Source organism: Salvelinus sp. IW2-2015, linkage group LG4q.1:29, assembly GCF_002910315.2.
Source record: "Salvelinus sp. IW2-2015 linkage group LG4q.1:29, ASM291031v2, whole genome shotgun sequence".
Lineage (NCBI taxonomy): Eukaryota > Metazoa > Chordata > Actinopteri > Salmoniformes > Salmonidae > Salvelinus > Salvelinus sp. IW2-2015.
Window position 1 is genome coordinate 10,904,521 of NC_036842.1, and position 20,087 is coordinate 10,924,607.

At 42.9% G+C, this 20,087-nt stretch overlaps 1 protein-coding gene across 1 annotated transcript in view; it reads right to left on the minus strand.

The window, feature by feature from the left end:
* Positions 1 to 4,096: 4,096 nt before the first annotated feature.
* LOC111961435 (zinc finger protein GLIS3-like) overlaps positions 4,097 to 20,087 on the minus strand; it is a 34,774-nt gene continuing 18,783 nt past the window's right edge. The window contains exons 5-11 of the mRNA XM_023983701.2: positions 13,872 to 14,033; positions 13,318 to 13,428; positions 12,669 to 12,810; positions 12,373 to 12,493; positions 6,207 to 6,373; positions 5,175 to 5,360; positions 4,097 to 5,070 (exon numbers count right to left, since the gene is read on the minus strand). Of these exons, the coding sequence (XP_023839469.1) occupies positions 4,946 to 5,070; positions 5,175 to 5,360; positions 6,207 to 6,373; positions 12,373 to 12,493; positions 12,669 to 12,810; positions 13,318 to 13,428; positions 13,872 to 14,033 (1,014 nt within the window). The 3' untranslated portion in view covers positions 4,097 to 4,945. The remainder of the gene's footprint in view (positions 5,071 to 5,174; positions 5,361 to 6,206; positions 6,374 to 12,372; positions 12,494 to 12,668; positions 12,811 to 13,317; positions 13,429 to 13,871; positions 14,034 to 20,087) is intronic.

Genomic DNA, 20,087 nt, shown 5'->3' on the forward strand with positions numbered 1-20,087 from the left:
CTTCAAAGGCAGTTATAGTCAATGAGCTAATCACTGATCATAACTTGATGTGATTGGCCTGACAAACATGGCTTAAGCCTGATGAATTTACTGTGTTAATATGAGGCCTCACCTCCTGGTTACACTAGTGACCATATCCCCCGTGCATCCGCAAATGCGGAGGTGTTGCTAACATTTACGATAGCAAATTTCAATTTACAAACAATAAATGAAGTTTTCGTCTTTTGAGCTTCTAGTCATGAAATCTATGCAGCCTACTCAATCACTTTTTATAGCTACTGTTTACAGGCCTCTGGGCCATATACAGCGTTCCTCACTGAGTTCCCTGAATTCCTATTGGACCTTGTAGTCATAGCAGATATATTCAAATTTTTGTGATTTATATTCACATGGAAAAGTCCACAGACCCATCCAAAAGGCTTTCGAGCCATCATCGACTCAGTGGGTTTTGTCCAACATGTCTCTGGACCTACTCACTGCCAAGTCATACTCTGGACCTAGTTTTGTCCCGTGGAATAAATGTTGTAGATCTTAATGTTTTTCCTCATAATCCTGGACTATCGGACCACCATTTTATGACGTTTGCAATCGCAACAAATAATCTGCTCAGACCCCAACCAAGGAGCATCAAAAGTCGTGCTATAAATTCTCAGACAACACAAATCCTTGATGCCCTTCCAGACTCCTTCTGCCTACCCAAGGACGTCAGAGGACAAAAATCAGTTAACCACCTAACTGAGGAACTCAATTGAACCTTGCGCAATACCCTAGATGCGTTGCACCTAAAAACTAAAAACATTTGTCATAAGAAACTAGCTCCCTGGTATACAGAAAATACCGAGCTCTGAAGCAGCTTCCAGAAAATTGGAACGGAAATGGCGCCACACCAAACTGGAAGTCTTCCGACTAGCTTGGAAAGACAGTAGCCGTGCAGTATCGAAGAGCCCTCACTGCTGCTCGATCATCCTATTTTTCCAACTTAATTGAGGAAAATAAGAACAATCCAAAATGTATTTTGGATACTGTCGCAAAGCTAACTAAAAAGCAGGCATTCCCCAAGTGAGGATGGCTTTCACTTCAGCAGTAATAAATTCATGAACTCTTTGAGGAAAAGATCATGACATTAGAAAGCAAATATGGACTCCTCTTTAATCTGCGTATTCCTCCAAGGCTCAGCTGTCTGAGTCTGCACAACTCTGCCAGGACCTAGGATCAAGAGAGACACTTAAGTATTTTAGTACTATATCTCTTGACACAATGATGAAAATAATCATGGCCTCTAAACCTTCAAGCTGCATACTGGACCCTAATTCCAACTAAACTACTTAAAGGCTGCTTCATGTGCTTGGCCCTCCTATGTTGAACATAATAAACGGCTCTCTATCCACCGGATGTGTACCAAACTCACTAAAAGTGGCAGTAATAAAGCTCTCTTGAAAAAGCCAAACCTTGACCCAGAAATATAAAAAACTATCGGCCTATATCGAATCTTCCATTCCTCTCAATGTTTTTTGAAAAGCGGTTGCGCAGCAACTCACTGCCTTCCTGAAGACAACAATGTATACGAAATGCTTCAGTCTGGTTTAAGCACACATCATAGCACTGAGACTGCACTTGTGAAGGTGGTAAATTACTTTAAATGGCGTCAGACCGAGGCTCTGCATCTGTCCTCGTGCTACTGACCTTAGTGCTGCTTTTGATACCATCGATCACCACATTCTTTTGGAGAGACTGGAAACCCAAATTGGTCTACACTGACATCTGGCCTGGTTTAGATCTTATCTGTCGGAAAGATTCAGTTTGTCTCTGTGAATGGTTTGTCAATTCAACTGTACATTTCGGTGTTCTCCAGGTTCCGTTTTAGGACCACTATTGTTTTCACTATATATTTTACCTCTTGGGGATGTCATTCGAAAAATAATGTTAACTTTCACTGCTATGCGGATGACACACAGCTGTACATTTCAATGAAACACGGTGAAGGCCCAAAATTGCCCTCGTCGAAGCCTGTGTTTCAGACATAAGGAAGTGGTGGCTGAAACGTTCTACTTTTAAACTCGGACAAAACAGAGATGCTTGTTCTAGGTCCCAAGAAACAAGAGATTCTGTCGAATCTGACAATTAATCTTGATGGTTGTAAAGTCGTCTCAAATAAACTGTGAAGGACCTCGGCGTTACTCTGGACCCTGATCTCTCTTTTGACGAACATATCAAGACTGTTCAAGGACAGCTTTTTTCCATCTACGTAACATTGCAAAATCAGAAACTTTCTGTCCAAAAATGATGCAGAAAAATTAATCCATGCTTTTTTACTTCTAGGTTAGACTACTGCAATGCTCTACTTTCAGGCTACCCGGATAAAGCACTAAATAAACTTCAGTTAGTGCTAATACGGTTGCTAGAATCCTGACTAGAACCAAAAAATTGATCATATTACTCAGTGCTAGCCTCCCTACACTGGCTTCCTGTTAAGGCAAGGGCTGATTTCAAGGTTTTACTGCTAACCTACAAAGCATTACATGGGCTTGCTCCTACCTATCTTTCCGAGTTGGTCCTGCCGTACATACCTACACGTACGTACGGTCACACAGACACAGGCCTAATTGTCCTAGAATTTCTAAGCAAACAGCTTGAGGCAGGGCTTTCTCCTATGATCTCAATTTTTATGGAATGGTCTGCCTACCCATGTGAGAGACGCAGACTCAGTCTCAACTTTTACATCTTTACTGAAGACTCATCTCTTCAGTGGGTCTATGATTGATGTAGTCTGGCCCAGGAGTGTGAAGGTGAACGGAAAGGCTCTGGAGCAACGAACCGCCCTGCTGTCTCTGCCTGGCCGTTCCCCTCTCTCCACTGGGATTCTCTGCCTCTAACCCTATTACAGGGCTGAGTCACTGGCTTACTGGTGCTCTTTCATGCCGTCCCTAGGAGGGGTGCGTAACTTGAGTGGTTTGAGTCACTGACGAGATCTTCCTGTCTGGGTTGGCGACCCCCCCCCCCCTTGGGTTTTGCCGTGGGCGAGATCTTTGTGGGCTATACTCGGCCTTGTCTCAGGATGGTAAGTTGGTGGTTGAAGGCCCCTCAGTGGTGTGGGGGCTGTGCTTTGGCAAAGTGGGTGGGGTTATATCCTTCCTGTTTGGCCCTGTCCGGGGTATATCGGATGGGGCACCAGTGTCTCCTGACCCCTCCTGTCTCAGCCTCCAGTATTTATGCTGCAGTAGTTTATGTGTCGGGGGGCTAGGGTCAGTTTGTTATATCTGGAGTACTTCTCCTGTCTTATCCGGTGTCCTGTGTGAATTTAAGTATGCTCTCTCTAATTCTCTCTCTTTCTTTCTCTCTCTCGGAGGACTGAGCCCTAGGACCATGCTCAGTACTACCTGGCATGATGACTCCTTGCTGTCCCCAGTCCACTGGCCGTGCTGCTGCTCCAGTTTCAACTGTTCTGCCTGCGGCTATGGAACCCTGACCTGTTCACCGGACGTGCTACTGTCCAGACCTGCTGTTTTCAACTCTCTAGAGACCGAGGAGCGGTAGAGATACTCTTAATGATCGGCTATGAAAAGCCAACTGACATTTACTCCTGAGGTGCTGACTTGCTGCACCCTCGACAACTACTGTGATTATTATTATTTGACCATGCTGGTCATTTATGAACATTTGAACATCTTGGCCATGTTCTGTTTAATCTCCACCCGCCACAGCCAGAAGAGGACTGGCCACTCATAGCCTGGTTCCTCTCTAGGTTTCTTCCTAGGTTTTGGCCTTTCTAGGGAGTTTTTTCTACCACCGTGCTTTCACCACCTGATTGGCTTGCTGTTTGGGGTTTTAGGCTGGGTTTCTGTACAGCACTTTGAGATATCAGCTGATGTAAGAAGGGCTATATAAATACATTTGATTTGATTTTGATTTGGAGACGGCTTATGGTAGACAATTGAAGACCTGTGTAATGATCATGCTGTTTAATCAGCTTCTTGAAATGCCACACCAGTCAGGTGGATTGATTATCTTGGTAAAGGAGAAATGCTCACTAACAGGGATGTAAACAAATTTGTGCACAACATTTATTTGAGAGAAATAATCTTTTTGTGCGTATAGAACATTTCTCTGATCTTTTATTTCAGCTCATGAAACATGGGACCAACAGTTTACATGATGTGTTTATATTTTTGTTCAGTATAATTCATATGCTACTAACACGTTTTAAAAACAAAAGAACGTGCCTTTCATGTGCTTTTTATGGTATCTACAGTAATTGCATAATAGGAGGGACAATATTTAGATACAACTGTAGTACAAATGCATTCAACTAATGTAAACATAAAAAATCCTCCAAAGCTCAAGACCATAGGCATCCACAGAAGTGTCATTTTTTTCAGTACAACACAATCTTTAGGAGGCATATTTCATTGCGGGCTTAGACTCTGACATCCGGTGATACCGCAGGAGGTTGGTGGCACCTTAATTGGGGAGAACGGGCTTGTGGTAATGACTGGATCGGAATTGGCGGGATGGCAACAAATACATCAAACACATGGTTTCCAGGTGTTTGATGCCATTCCATTTGCTCCCTTCCCGGCCATTATTATGAGCCGTCCTCCCCTCAGCAGCCTCCTGTGGATGATACTCACTTGAATGAAGACAGCATCTTGCAGACTTCAAAAGTAAGGATCTCAGAATAGTTTTTATGATACATATGACCATATGACTTGCCATTATGAAAACAATGTCGATTGAATAATATCAGTTAATAAGTGATATGTATATGTTCATTTTGCCCATTTAATTCATTAAAACTACTGTATGTCCCCTCTTGTCTACAGTTCTCACCCAATAGGGGCATCACACTCAGGTCAAAGTCAGTGAGCATGGAGCTGAAGAACAATAGGGTTGTTGTAGGAGTATTATAGAAAGCATCTGCCTTAAGAAGTGGACAGATTTGCTGACGTCAACCCTCAGTGTAGATACAGGAGAGCTGGCTAGGGCAACGGTCCACCGCGCTGACATGTAGATAAGCGTCCTCTGACATCACTGGCGCCGGCAGATCCTGTGACGCACCTTGCAGGTCGTATACTGTGGATGCAGCACACACACAGGGAGTCATTGTTATACGATAGATGCAAATGAATGCACAGTGATCCGTACTGTACTGTAATTGTACCTTGCCTCTTCATTACCTGTGAGCCCAGACGACAGAGCTCTTTGGGAGATGTCTAGTCCATTCTGAGTGGTAAATGTTGGAGCAAAGCTGTCATCAAACACTGGGGTTTGCATCAGGTGACAGGAGTTGGTCTGCTTGGCGGATTTGTGTGTATCATTGTTGTATGACGGAGAGTACACCATTTGGATCTGACCACTAAAACCTGAGGAGGAAAATAACAGGTACCTCTAGTTATTTACATTTCACGAATAGATGAAGGGGGAGACTGAAGAATCTGTTTTCCTCCTCTGGTGTTTCCCTCTTTCCATCTTCATTCATTCTTACTTCTTCCCACAAGCACATTGGCTTCATATCTTGATATTCATATTCACAAATAAATCTGGTATAGATAAAAGGTAGAATACTCAGTTGTAGTTCTATGAACCCTTACAACCACCATGGCACCTTATGGAAGCACTATTACTCATCTGATACTACAGAACTGTACTTTTGAGTAGTTTGAAGCATTGTTCTTATTAAAACAATAGAAGCGGTGCACAGCATGAACACCTTGTCAACATCAAGCACTGCTGGCAAGTCCAGTGGGGAAAATGTGCAATCTATTTTAAGCTATGATCTAGAGAGTAAAGCTGCTTCTTCTTTCCTAAATAGAAAAAACATCAGCCACCTGCTGCACAACAAACAGCATTAAGCCATGATCATCCTATATCGGAGTATCTGTCAAAACAGAATGTCAAACCACCCACACACTTCTTTAATAGACTTTCACACAATAAAACCAACAGTAACTCTCATTTCAGAGCAGGAATTTCCCTGTGGAATTGTATCATTGTTTTCTTTCCGCAGGCACACTTCCACAGTCAATAAGCTATGCCCTCCTGTAGGTGCAGGTGTAATCCTATGCAGATCTCTGGGACGCATTACCGACCTGATCTGCTGTCCCTTTTGACGTTCCAGGGAAGGATATCTTCAATTCAGTACATTAGCACCGAATAGATGAATGCAGTGAACATATTTGATGTGCCTGTAGTTGGTAGATGTCATTTACCTGGGTGGTGGTCTGTTTTTACTACAGGAGTGTGACTGGGATGACTCAGAGCTGTGCTGGTCTTTAGGGATAAGCCAGTGGGATGGTGGGTAAGAAGAGTGGAGGGACCAGGCAGTTGGTTTTGGTGTGACCCGGGGCTGAGATRGTGGGGGGACCTATTGGCAAACCTGAAATGTTTCACAAACCAGTATATGAAATAATATCAGGTTGTTCAAGATACAAATGGACATAAATAATTTAATCTGCACACCTGCTGCAAAACATCATGATACTGTGACACTGCCCCTGCAGTAGGCTAATTTATTTATGCAACAACACACTCACTCATCATCACAAATCTTAAGCAATCTATTTACAGTGCCTCCTAAAAACATGATTCACATGGGGAAAAGAGGGTGGGATATCAGCTGATCATTGATGTTGATGATTCATGTAAATCTGCTAGTTAGCTAGCTCGATTTCTTTTACTGATTGTGATTGACCTTTTTCTGTCTTTCTGTCTCTCTCTACTGCACGTATCAGCCAACCAGACCAAATATTGATGATGATGTTGGCTAAATCAAGTGTTATCAAGTGTTAATCAAATGTTATGCTGCTGTGGCAGTACTGTTGATATTTTAACTAAGTAGCTAGCTACACACCCTCGATCGGCAATCGCATCTCTCAAGCCATGCATGTTTGAATCTCTGTACAGGGCAGACTGGGAAAGGCGCAACCGGCCACACGCGAGCTCCGTACAGGGCAGATCAACATGCACAACCAACGGAGTGGGTGCGGGGTCCCTGGCGTACCACAAACCCCCGCAGCCTATGCAAAGCGGGGGGCCTACAGGCTTTGGGGGCACCCAACCCCCAAAATTTTTATATATATTTAGATTTCTTGGGGTTGGGGGCCCCCTTGAGGTCGGCCCAATAGAATTAGGCATCAGAATGCTAGAGTGGACATGAACCTTCTTATTGGATAAATGTCAGCCATTTTGGTCATGGAGTTGGTCAACCATGGTTTGCCAGTGCTGTGATAAGATATTGTGTAAAATAATGAATTTTAAGAATTTTTCTACACTGTTTGTTAGCTAGCTAGCCAGACAGTTTTAGAAGAATGATTCTATACATTTTCTCAAATTAACTGCCAATATGCCAACATTCCATTCAAACAATGTAGTCAATTCATAGCCATACACTGGCTGAAATCAGTTGATGATATGACTTAGCCAAGTTGTAAATGTAACAAGTACTGATATTATATAATAGCACTCTCAGCTTTCCAATTTATATTTTTTCAGACATTTATGGTCTCAAAAATGCAACCTTCATTTAACTAGGCAAGCCAGTTAAGAACAAATTCTTATTTACAATGACGGCCTACCCCAGCCAAACCCAGATGACGCTGGGCCAATTGTGCGCCGCCCTATGGGACTCCCAATCACGGCCGGATGTGATACAGCCTGGATTTGAACCAGGGACTGTAGTGACACCTCTTGCACTGAGATGCTGTGCCTTACACCACTGCGCAACTCAGGAGCCCCGAGTATATACATATATTTCAGAGGCTATTTATCCAGAAAGTTGGTATAAAACCCATATCAACTGTATTTATAATTATAGACAATATTTTAGGTTGACAATAATTCTATTACACAATTTTTACATTTTTTAAATCAAGATTATGCCTCTACTGACATTCATTCCAATTAGACTGGTTTGGATTTCTCCCTGACCAATATGGCTGCTATTACCACCCCCTTCTGGAACTTTGAGGGCTTATGATATAGCCCCCTCCCCAGATAGGATATGAACACATCATAATTTGTGTCAAAACTGTTTAGAGTGACAGGAAATTAGCTGTAAAACTGCACATTTTTCTTTCAGCTTCATATAAATTCTACCACCGCCCAAAAGGAGACTTTGGAGGCTTGAAGGGCAAAGGGGCATGTGCTCTGCACAGGTAGAGCCCAATCTGTGCACATGCCTGCTTGTAAGGAGAATGGAGAAACATGCAGTATCTCTTTCTCTCTCCTTAACAAACCCTCAACTTTGTGAGCTAACTTGGAACAAATAAAATAGTACAGTCAAATTTGACATGGTAAATTCATAAACACGAATATGAATGATGGAGAACGTTTATATTGTGAAGTGACGTAATGCGCATGAGTGATATTTATCAAAATGAGTGATATTGTTAACGGGTATATTGGGCACATTTTTGGGAGTTCAAAGACAACTTTGGTAGTATTATAAACCTTAAAATATATTGTTTCTAGTAGGCTACAGAATTAGAGGGGGTGAAAAGCGTAGTGAAAAGTATACAAATAAGCATTATAGGTTATGACACTTAAAGGGGTTTAGCAAAAGAACTGATCTGATTGGACAAAAGACAAATTAGTGAAAAAATATCAGAATTGGGCTGCCTGTGTAAACTAGTGCTGAGTGATTAACGGACATTTCGGTTATTTTTCGGTTTTTAAACAACTAATTGACTGACTTCAGTTCAATTATTTGAATTCCATTTTTTCCCCCTGTGAGCTCAATAAGCACATTGCACAGTTTCTCTAGAGATGAATCACCTCAAGCCTGAACTGTGCGATGTAGTAGGGAGTTGTAGTTTCCAACAGGTCAACAGGACATAGTTTAGAGCAGAAAACATGTTATTTAACTACAATGACCATAATCTATTGCACACCTACTGGTCCGGTCTGTGTGTTTCTTCTATGCCTGCTAGTTTAGATAAGTGTGGGGCAGACATGGAGAGAGAGAGAGAGAGAGAGAAGAGAGAGAGAGAGAGAGAAGAGAGAGAGAGAGAGAGAGAGAGAGAGAGAGAGAGAGAGAGAGAGAGAGAGAGAGAGAGAGAGAGAGAGAGAGAGAGAGAGAGAGAGAGAGAGAGAGAGAGAGAGAGAGAGAGAGAGAGAGAGAGAGAGAGAGAGAGAGAGAGAGAGAGAGAGAGAATGCTTTAACCATTTGTACATTGTTACAACACTGTAATATATATAATATGATATTTGTAATGTCTTTCTTGTTTTGAAACTTCTGTATGTGTAATGTTTACTGTTAATTTGTATTGTTTATTTCACTTTTGTGTATTATCTACCTCACTTGCTTTGGCAATGTTAACACATGTTTCCCATGCCAATAAAGCCCCTTGAATTGAATTGAATTGAATTGAGAGAGAGAGAGACAGACAGACAGAGACAGAGAAGAGACAGAAGAATGCACAATCGAGAGGGATAGACAGCAGTTGCTTCATGAGTTATCTCTACCTGAAAATACATGATCTAAGTGATTGATAGTTGGTATTCAGAAGTTATAAAAGTATGCCTTATTTACTTTGAAGAACTACTAAAATAGTGATTTTGCCAGACAGCATAGGCAGCAGCTCTATAGAGATGAGAAGATGACTTGGAATTAAATAATAAAGTCATCAAATAAAACACATGTATTATACACAACAACTGAAATATTCTTTAAAATGTTTTATTAAAAGTAAAGTTATGTGAATCAATAACTCTCTATGGTTAATAAGTGATAAGCAGTAATGAGCAGTCACTACCATCATGGGACTTCTATTCATTGTTTTATTCTGTGTTGTTACAGCATTCAACCCACATAATGCATAGTGCATTTATTAAAAATAAATAATCGAAACTGGAATCAAAAACCGTGATTATTTTTTAATAATCGAAGCAAAACCGAACCGACCTCAAAAAGCACTAATCGCTCGTGTAAATGCAGTGTTAGACCAACAGTTTTAAGTAATACATACATGTTGTGGTTGGGATATATTGACCATATTATCAGGAACATTTTGGATATATTTCACTTCAAAATTCACCAGGAACAACCATTTCACAGTTGTTTTTTTATGTCGGACCCCTCCCCCAATAAGAAACACAAAGTTACACCCTTGCCCCACAGACAGCACTTTCAGTGAAAAGACACTGATATCTGACAAGTAGAAGTCTGTTTAAAAGAGGCCGCTAATTCATCACTGAGGGGTAGTAACATAGCACACCTCTCAGACTTTAAATAACCCATGTTAACTAAGCACAGATACGTGAGAGAAATCTTAATGACTTGTTTTAGTTTGTTTGTTTGCCCAGACTAAAATGCCTGGTTACTTAAATATGGCAACCTTCTTTTCCCATACCAAGCATCAGAAAGTAAGAAAGAGGATATTGTGAAGAACATCCTTAGAAGGAAAGCCAAACAATGAGTGCTTTTATGGTGTATCTGTAAACCTTTTTCATTTTTCTTACTGGCACCAGGGTAATAATTAAAATAATTGAGGTGTTTACAATGCAATTGATTAAGGGGATAACAATGCACAGGCTGAATGAGGAAATAAAGAAATCACATAATGGCAGTGAATAAAATAGCAAATGGGATTTTACAATCGATTTAACATCTAGAAAAGTAATTACAGCAATCCTCTTCCCGGAGCCTCTGAATGGTATTTTTCCAATTTTATGATTCACTTATTGAATTCCTGAGCCACTCTAGATGGTGGCTATAGCATCCACTAATGCAGGCCCTAGAGACTGATGAGGCAAAGCAGGGCCTGCTTTCATTGGCTGATTGTGTACCCAGAATCCTGTGGTGAATGCTGCGGCCTACCGCTGCTACCAGGACAATCAATCAGTGTCAGTGAGAAGCCATGAGCATCTGGCTGCCCAAAACTTCAGAAAACACTCCTTCTCACCGCCTTTGAAGTGCATGGATGAAGGAATGTTTTTTTTTTGTGGGCTGACCAGGCAACAGTGTTGCTGGCCATTCCCAACCTGTAAAACCTCTTCCCAACCGCTCTCTTCACAGCTGAGGTGCTGCGGGCCACAAGAAAGCCCATTGGGGTCTTTCAAAAGGGGAGAAAATGGTGCTTTATTTTAATCAGATTATTCTAACTATGAGTTTACTGCCATGAAGCCATGACAACCGACGTTTAAGTACTTATTTGTTTCAGATCAGAAAAAAAAGAAGGAAAAGGGGATAGGCATTTAAATCAGTCATGGCTACAGTCACTCTGCCAATGGGAACTCAAAATGAATAGAAATACCAAGTCGCTTGCCCAACAGATGCAACTGGGCCTGCAGCAGGTTCTCTTCCCAGAAAGTAGATGTGAACATGTTTCAAAACCCAAACCACTTTAACAGGATGGATGAGAAATATAACCATCTATTCATCATTGTCTGACACATTGTCAGAGAGCCAGACATTATGCTACTAGCGATGCCATTAAAACACATATCTCGYCGTCAATGTCTTAGACACACCGAGAAAAGTATCTGCCAAATACCATGAATAGAGTGTCTTGAAGGGGCTGTGGCTTTCAACAGGACTAGGTAAGGTCTTTCACTATATACAGGTAGCATTTTTTCACCTGCAGAATTCCAAGAACGCTGTTAATTGATTACCCAGTAGGAAGTGAGAGAGACTGAAAGACTGTTCTTAAGGTAATGACTTTCAGAACTTTCATTAGCCAGCACTTGTCATAACTACGAAACACATTCAATGTAAATGCCTCGACCTTTACACAAGATCTGGGAACATGACTGAATTCTCAAAGTCTCAAGGAAGGAACATTGAACGCAGTTATAGAAATCCTTGCTCGACTTCTAATCCTATATGTTTATTGTAAATTGATTACTGCATTTATGATGAGTAGACTTCGTTACAGAGATACAAATATGTGACTAAATATGACTATGCATGATGAATGGTTTAAATAGCACCCACTTTTTTTAGTTCAAGACTAGGTCTCCTGCACATTTTAACATTTAATACAGAATTACAGTATAACACGCACTGTGCACATATCACCGCGGTGAAGTTTTCAAATGGAAATGTTCTCACCACCAATGTCTTAGAAAACGATTTCCACATAACTACCACAGCAACAAGTACTAAGTGACAGAAGTCAGGGAAGTTTAGCATGGTCCAGATTGTGACAGCTGCTAATGAATTTTCATAATTTGAGCATAGGTAAAACACCATTGTATGAATACCAATTGTTTATCACAAATGCAAATGTTCCCTCTGCATATAAACTTACAACCGGCAATGAAACAAAACAAAAAAACTCTAGAATTGCCTCATAGTCAAAGCTGAATAAACTTCTGTGGTGAACTCAAATAGATTACAAGACTAACACTAGTTGTTCTGCTGTGTGGCTGCAGTACCTGTAACTGTCCTGCAGAGCCAGGTGTGAGCTGTTTGAGGAGGGTTGGCCCTGTGGAACAGCTGGAGGGACAGGGATGGATAGAGACACACAGTGGCTTGACTGGCCACTGGACAGCAACTCTATCAAACACAGACAACAAAATAGAGATATAGATACACTGGACAAGGCTACACGCAACATAAACCCATCACTGAGACTCTAATTAAGAAGAATATACGTACATATCAAACGATGGATTTCACACCCGAATAGGTCTAAATAAAGGCCCAGTCAGAGCATCTGGATGATGTGTACCTGTGTAGTGATCTAGGGAGGGGCTAGTGGATTGGCCCAACCTTCTGTCAATCATGTCCAGAGGAGAGAGGCTGGGTTTCAGGGGTTGGATGGTTAGGCAATCCGTTAATGCCTCTTGGCTCATGTCAACGGACAACCTCAGCTTTAGACCAATCACAGAGATACAGAGGTACAGAGATCAGCATAAATGCAAGTAGAGAATAGACTAACTTAAAAAAACAGTGAATGTGGGAGTATTCGTAAAAACAATACTTAAAAAAAAAAGAAACAGCCCACCTCCTGCGGCAAATTGTATCTATGGTGACATAACCTTAACTGTAAGATAGAATTAATGAGCATGATTATCCCCAACAGTGACTTTTATATGGTCTGAGCATTACAGCGCAGCAAAGAAAATCAACTACCTAGTGAAGATTTATACAACAATATGTGGAGGCATTCTGCGTTAGTGTACTGTATGAGTGGATGTGTTTGCGATACAATAGAAGTGGGGAAAAGTAAGAGGCTGTGAAAGAGAGCGGGTGTCTCAAAAGACATTGAGACTGTGATAAAGTCAAGTGGATCCTTTCACTGCAAAGTGTAAGATGCTGAGGGGGATTGAGCGAATTTTCAAGTGTAAAGAGTAGAGTCCAGGCAGCTCCATACTGACCTTCTTCCTCAACTGCCTCTCTTTGGAGGAATGGGATTTGACGTGCTTGCGCAGGGAGCTGGGGTCAGTGTAGCGCTTTACACAACCAGGGATCTGACACGCGTACGGCTTCTGCACAAACACGCACACGGACACACACAACTGTAAATAATGTCACAAAACCAACAACTTCCAGTTTCGACTTTCAGTGTGTGTGTGTATGTCATTTGATTAGATTTATTTAGCCAGGATAGTCCACTCAGTCACTGTTTTCCAGGGAGTCCTGGGTTCCATATAATCAATAACAGCATACACATCACATAGATGCTGTCTAGATAAAAGTCTACACAGAAGAATTTGTGTACAGCTTTCTTGAAGGTGGAAATGCTAGCTAGCTGCCATGTGGGTAAGTCCAGCTCGATAGAGGAAAACAAGGCAGCGACAGAGAGAAAAAACGAGAATGAGAGAGCACAAGAGAGTGAACAAGGAAGAACACTTAGAGTAAGAGATCAGTGTCTCAATTCTCAATGCGTGTGTTTTCTGTGTGTCTGTCTGAGATACGCCACTCAACTCACCGTGTCCAGGTGTGTGCGCTGATGCTTGGCTCGGTCGCTGGAGTTGCTGAAGGCTTTGTGGCAGCCTGGGTGCTGGCATTGATAAGGCTTCTCTCCAGTGTGGCTGCGCAGGTGGATCTTCAGGTTCTCCAGCCGAGAGAAAGCCTTCTGACAGCCCTCAAACTGCAACAACACACAAAGGGCACAGGGAGAGGAGGGATAGTGTACACTTAATATCCCTATCATTAACCTATACTGTACATCAGGGGTCCACAAAACAACATCCAAACATTCAGCATATGGAGACCTTGAGACTATAAAGTTATATCTGCAAAAATAGGATTCTCTGAGATAATTGGTTTGAAAGGTGTCAGCAATTTTTTATCTTGTTTTCTTTTGGACTTAACAACAACATGAGTAGTATATAGATTTGAGAACATTGCACAAAACAAGGGTATATCAATAACCCAATTTTAATGCCGATAGAAGCTCTCGATATGTAAACTACCACTGGTTAACACTATAAGACGTGTGGTGGTCAATGTATCCAGCAGGGGTCAGTATCTGTGTGTACACAGACTTCAGTCTGTAAAATCTGTCTTGTCTCAAGGGTCTTGTAGGATCTAAACATGTTGACAGATGAACTCATTGTAGAAACATGCTACCACCAACTCGTAGAGAGGTTAAGGTAGAGAGGGGTTTGTTCCTCATCAAAAGGGCTTGCTCCCTGCCCAGGTGCACTAGCTGTCACAAGCTATGGGATTCAAGAGTAGTGGATGGAAGCTGATCCAAGTCAGCAGAACTAAACAGCACTCCTTTGTGCAGTACTACCAGTGGCAGACTGGCCATCTGTCACTTCGGGCAAATGCCAGATGGCCTTCCACTTTCAGCCTATTGTGCCTGTCAAACTTGTTTTTGCAAAATTATCATTATCTGGCTAATAATGGTGGCCTCGAGAGATAAAATAGGCCGGTGTGTGTGGGGATGGCAAGAGATAAAATAGGCCGGTGTGTGTGGGGACGGCAAGAGATAAAATAGGCCGGTGTGTGTGGGGGCCGCAAGAGATAAAATAGGCCGGTGTGTGTGGGGGCCTTCAAGGAGAAAAATAGGCGGTTGTGTGTGGGGCCTCAAGGAGAAAAATAGGCCGGTGTGTTAGAAATGCCTGAGACAACTTCGGGTCCCAGTCTGCCCCTGAGTACTACCACCTCACTGCAATGACCTCACCCCCAAGACATGTGAATCATCACAGTTTCCTACTGTAAGTCAAGCCTACTACTTTGCTCTCTCACTCCACAGTCAAAGGGCTTGGAATGTCCTTACTTCAGTTTCACAGAGTAAAGTCATGGAACCATGACCCATTTTATTATTGTCCCTCCAGGACTGGATTCCTTGCATAGCTATACCTCTCCGTCAGTCTGAGCTGACCAACTACAAATGAATCAGTTCCTTTAATATTTGACTCATCACATTCATCTGCATTGCTATGGGACATATTCCTTTGATTCACTCCTTTGATTCCTTTGATTTGCGTATTAACATATTGCTAACTTCAGACTGGATTTCTCCTCTGAACTCTATCTGAATGGAACATTGCCGCTCTCTTCTTGCAAGACAATATCGCAAAGAAATTCAAATCTCTAACGTACTGTATAGGCAAAGTCTTACCTACTCAACAGCCACTACACTCGATGTTGTTCTGTCTGGAAGCTGGCAAACAGCAGGCACGAACATACTGTACACCCTGCCGAGCAAAACCCCCAGCAGAGTACTGTCATTATGCCAAAACTCATTATGCCTAACTTTGACCCTCAATTCCAGTAAGGCCATTATGACTCCTTCTGATGGCAACCATATGTTCATATTGTCAAAAGGAATGGGAATCAGACTTTATAAGCCTTAAGTAATTCAAGAGGGAGGCAGATATGCCTGATAATTCTATCAGTGCTCACCAGCCTATTGGGGATAGCAAACGTATTCTGTATGACTGTATCATAGCGAATGTGTGAATTCGGGGTACAATCAACAGCATTTTAGTGCTTACAGATGAGGTCTCCCATGCAACGATGACGATATCTCTCCTTGTGGGTCTTTACCACTCCACTCTATGTCCTGCTTGTCTGGGGACACGAGTAATGACCTAACAGAAGTATCCCTGAAAGTGGAGAAAGCCACCACCATTCCATAGTCTTTCTAGTCTTTCACAAGTCTTCTTCACACACAGCAGGATATTCTGTCCAAATGCTCTCTAAAACGGTGGCATACCAGGGAAGTACACCACAACCGGACACTGCAAACCACAGTGTAGAGAAAAGGATCAGCATCGGACCATTCAGACGGGCTAGCATAAGAAAAATACAGGCCAGGGAGAATGAGCAGGATAAATAGCCATTCAGCCTGGGGATGGGAAGAGAACTGAGAACCAGCATCACACACAAATATACTGCCAGGAGCCCAGCGGTGCCCAGGAGTGGCCTGTCATGCACACTCACACACTCACACACTCACGCACACACACACACACTCTCTTGCTAATAAAGCTTAGAGTCCCCTTTTAGCTGCTGTGAGGGACAGAGGGTCTGAATAGACAGCAACATGGCTCCTCAGTGGAGCTGAATGCCACAGCCAGCCTCCTGACAGGTCCTGGCAGCCGGGCATGCCCTGGGGAACAATGACCCGCCCACAGCGTGCCAGCAGAGTCAGTCTAGTGCCCTCTGTAGCTGGCTCAGCCTCTTCCTCTCTCTCTCTTCTCTACATCTCCTCTCTCCTCCCCTTCCTCTCTCTCATGTCTCCTCTCTCTCACATCTCCACTCTCTACATCTCCACTCTCTCAGTCTCCTCTCTCTCACGTTCTCTCTCTCTCACGTCTCCTCTCTCTCTGTTTCCTCTCTCTCACGTCTCCTCTCTCTCACATCTCCTTTCTCTCACGTCTCCTCTCTCTCACGTCTCCTCTCTCTCACGTCTCCTCTCTCTCTCACGTCTCTCTCTCTCTGTTTCCTCTCTCTCTCACTCTCCTCTCTCTCACGTCTCCTCTCTCTCACGTCTCTCTCTCTCTCCTCTCAAGTCTCCTCTCTCTCAAGTCTCCTCTCTCTTCTACAATCTCCCTCTCTCACATCTCCCCTCTCTCACATCTCCTCTCTCTCACATCTCCACTCTCTCTTCTACTCTCTTCTCCATCCCTTCCATGTTCCCGCTGTTCTCTCTCACATCTTTACAGAACGCTTTCCTTACTCTTATCTACAGCTCAACTCCCTTTCTTATCTTCTTCAAACGCTCAAATCTCACCCCCTCTCACATATCCTCTCCTCATGCCCAGTCAACGTCTCCTCTCTCTCTTATCTTCTCATCTATCGTCATCTTCTATAAATGCAAAAAGTTGGTTCATGAGATTTTGAGGTCTTTAAAATAAGAGCTGAAAACGATTACAGAAACTTGAGAATAAGCTGGTGCGTTAAAACACTTTGAAGTCTGAACCGGTTTCTGGCGGCAAAATCAAGTTATTTCCCTCCTTAYGGTTGTAGAGATGGCGCTAAAAATCTTGGCAAACCATAAATCCCATCAGGCCTGCATTCTGTGCCGTTGCAGGCAGGACTAGAATTTCAAGCTGTCCATTGTAAGGGAAACTAAGTGGATTAAAACCGAACTACTGGGGTTGTGTTACACCTTAACGGCTACAGTCTTCGAACATCAATAAGAGATATGCTAAAATGCACACTGTGATTCCTCAAGTGAACCTACAACTCAAGTACTCTAGCGCAGAATAGAAGCATCAAGACCATTTATAATTCAGAAGATGTACAGACTTTGGGGCCCAAACAAAACCGATAACTCCAGGATGTGTCAAGATATCGTCTATATCATTCACGTAGCTGAACATCACACTGCAGCAATGCGGATTGAGTAACCAACGGGAATTATCTGAGCTGACTGATAGCTTCCTGGTTCATCTTAATTGCACAGCCATGCAGCTACCATGACACTTGAAYGCCTGCATTCCCATGGAGTGCTTTATTAAACTGACTAAGCTAGAGGAACCCTGGCCTCCACAGTTGCTTGGGTACCCCATATGTCTCTCTATTTAATTAACTACGATCCAGATCCAACAACACAGGGAGCTTTCATTAGAAAATAATATAGTTACTGTAGGAGGAGATATGGTTCAGCTGTCCAAGAAACTGTATGAATCTACTGCACAACATCTAAAGCTGTTGTGATAAGCCGGAAAATGTACCATTATTAACTATGGCGGTAATTGTTCATCCTTCGAACAGTAAATCATCAAATTMATGTAGAGCAAAAAACATGATTAGCTAATGTGTTTACATAGGCGTTGCTCTTGGGGATATCCAATGCTCCAAACCCGTTTGGAAACTGTTGAAAGTGTTGAAATCCCAGTGATAAGGCATATACTAAATACACAGATGAATCAACTATGTGTTAAGAAAGTGCTCAATCACCCTCACGCACTGAGAGCTGACAGGTACAAGTCATGGCTTGCCTGGTGTATGTGGGGCAGTGTGCTGGGTAATCAGATCTACTTCATTGTAATGCTACCGGCTGGGCGGGCGGCTCGCGCCTCTGTTTGCCATTCACCAGCCCCATCCTTCCTGTCAATCATTCCTCACAATAAGCCCGAGTGTAATTCTCGGACAATTGACTGGCATGGCATCTAAGACGTTTTTAGTGAAGTAGAACTGGTTCTCTCGCTCTGTGAGAGTCTCTGTTGCCTGTCTAGCTCCTCGGCTCTGACTTTGATTGCTCAGACTGTTTTGTTCAGTAAGTATGGGTTTTCTGACAGTTTCTGTCAATTAGACTGACCTCGTTCTATTTCTTTTCGGGTCGGACTTTTTCAGCGTATGCTGAAGTCAAGCCTGGGATGATGGGATGTCACACACTGGGTATGTCCAAATAGGCACTCTATTAACTACATAGGGAATAAGGTGCCATTTCCAGCGTTCTGTTTTTGGGCATGACCCTGGATATTTTCCCCTGTAACACATGATTACATGATACACAGACCCATCTGACTGCAGCTGCAGCCTCCATAGCAACGGGACTGGTTGGTACTAATAAGTGAGTGTTTTGGAGCGAAAGGTCGACCACAGGTATGCATCCAGTTAATAATTGTCTAACCAAGAAGCAGCGAAACGGGTCAAGGAATGAGAATTGTTGGCCTCTTACTCATCTGAACCTCAAGTATGTTCCCAGTGGGGTTGAGGGTGGGGGGTATCTCTACAATTGTCTCGACCAGGGATGTCAAAGCCATTTTGCCCGCGGGCCACATTCGGGTCTTTACCAAAGTCCAGAAAATGTGTTCGATTTCCTTGCAGTCAAAATTGTTTTAAAATGTTTTATTCTCCCTAACTATTCAGCTTTCTTTTCGGTGATTCATAGCAACCTGGAAAGAGTGAAAAGACTGTTTCAGTGTAGGTCCAATATAATTTCTACAGTTTCTTTTTAGTTTTAGTAATCCAGCTTGATGAGCCTAAAAAAGAGCCCGAGCTCACTACTGCAACTAATGTGCATCGGTTTTGTGCTGCTATGGCTCCTGAAGGACTCCTATAACTGCAATTACAGCACAAGAAGGCTATACAGAGCTGAACAACTCATCTGTCAACTGACTTTGGCTTTGAACATGGTATGTTGTCATGCCGTGAAATCAAAAGAACCAAACGTAKCCTTCTCTAACAGCACATCTGAGAGAACAAAAGGTAGCACTAGGACTGGGAGCACCTGTCTCAGAGGAATCCAGCCAATCCTCCCCATCAGTACCAGGTCCAAGGATACATGGCTTTCATATGAGCTCCATTCAAGTCTCTCTCTCCTTGGCCACAGAACCAGACCCAATCAGAACCGGGCCAGGGAACATCACCTTCCCAGAACCCCAGCCAAGTCTGTCCCTGCCTGGCAGGCTCTTGGCTGCTGACAGGCCCTGTGACTGCCTGGTAGAGTAGCTCAGAGAGAGAGAGAGAGGGGACTGTGGCAGAGCAGGGATCAGGAGGCTGGCTGACTGGTGCCCTGCCAGAACTTAAGCGCTGCGCTGCCTTTGTGCTGATTTAATAACTACATAATTAAGTTAACTGCCATGTCAACTATCACAGAGCTGGACTAATTAGCCCATGGCCACAGTTAAGAGGAGAGAGAGACCATATTTCTGACCCAAACCTTCAGCCTTCGGACGTACATCAGAGCACACAAAGGCCTTAAAGAGGTACAACGTGCGTACTTCAAGACGTCGAT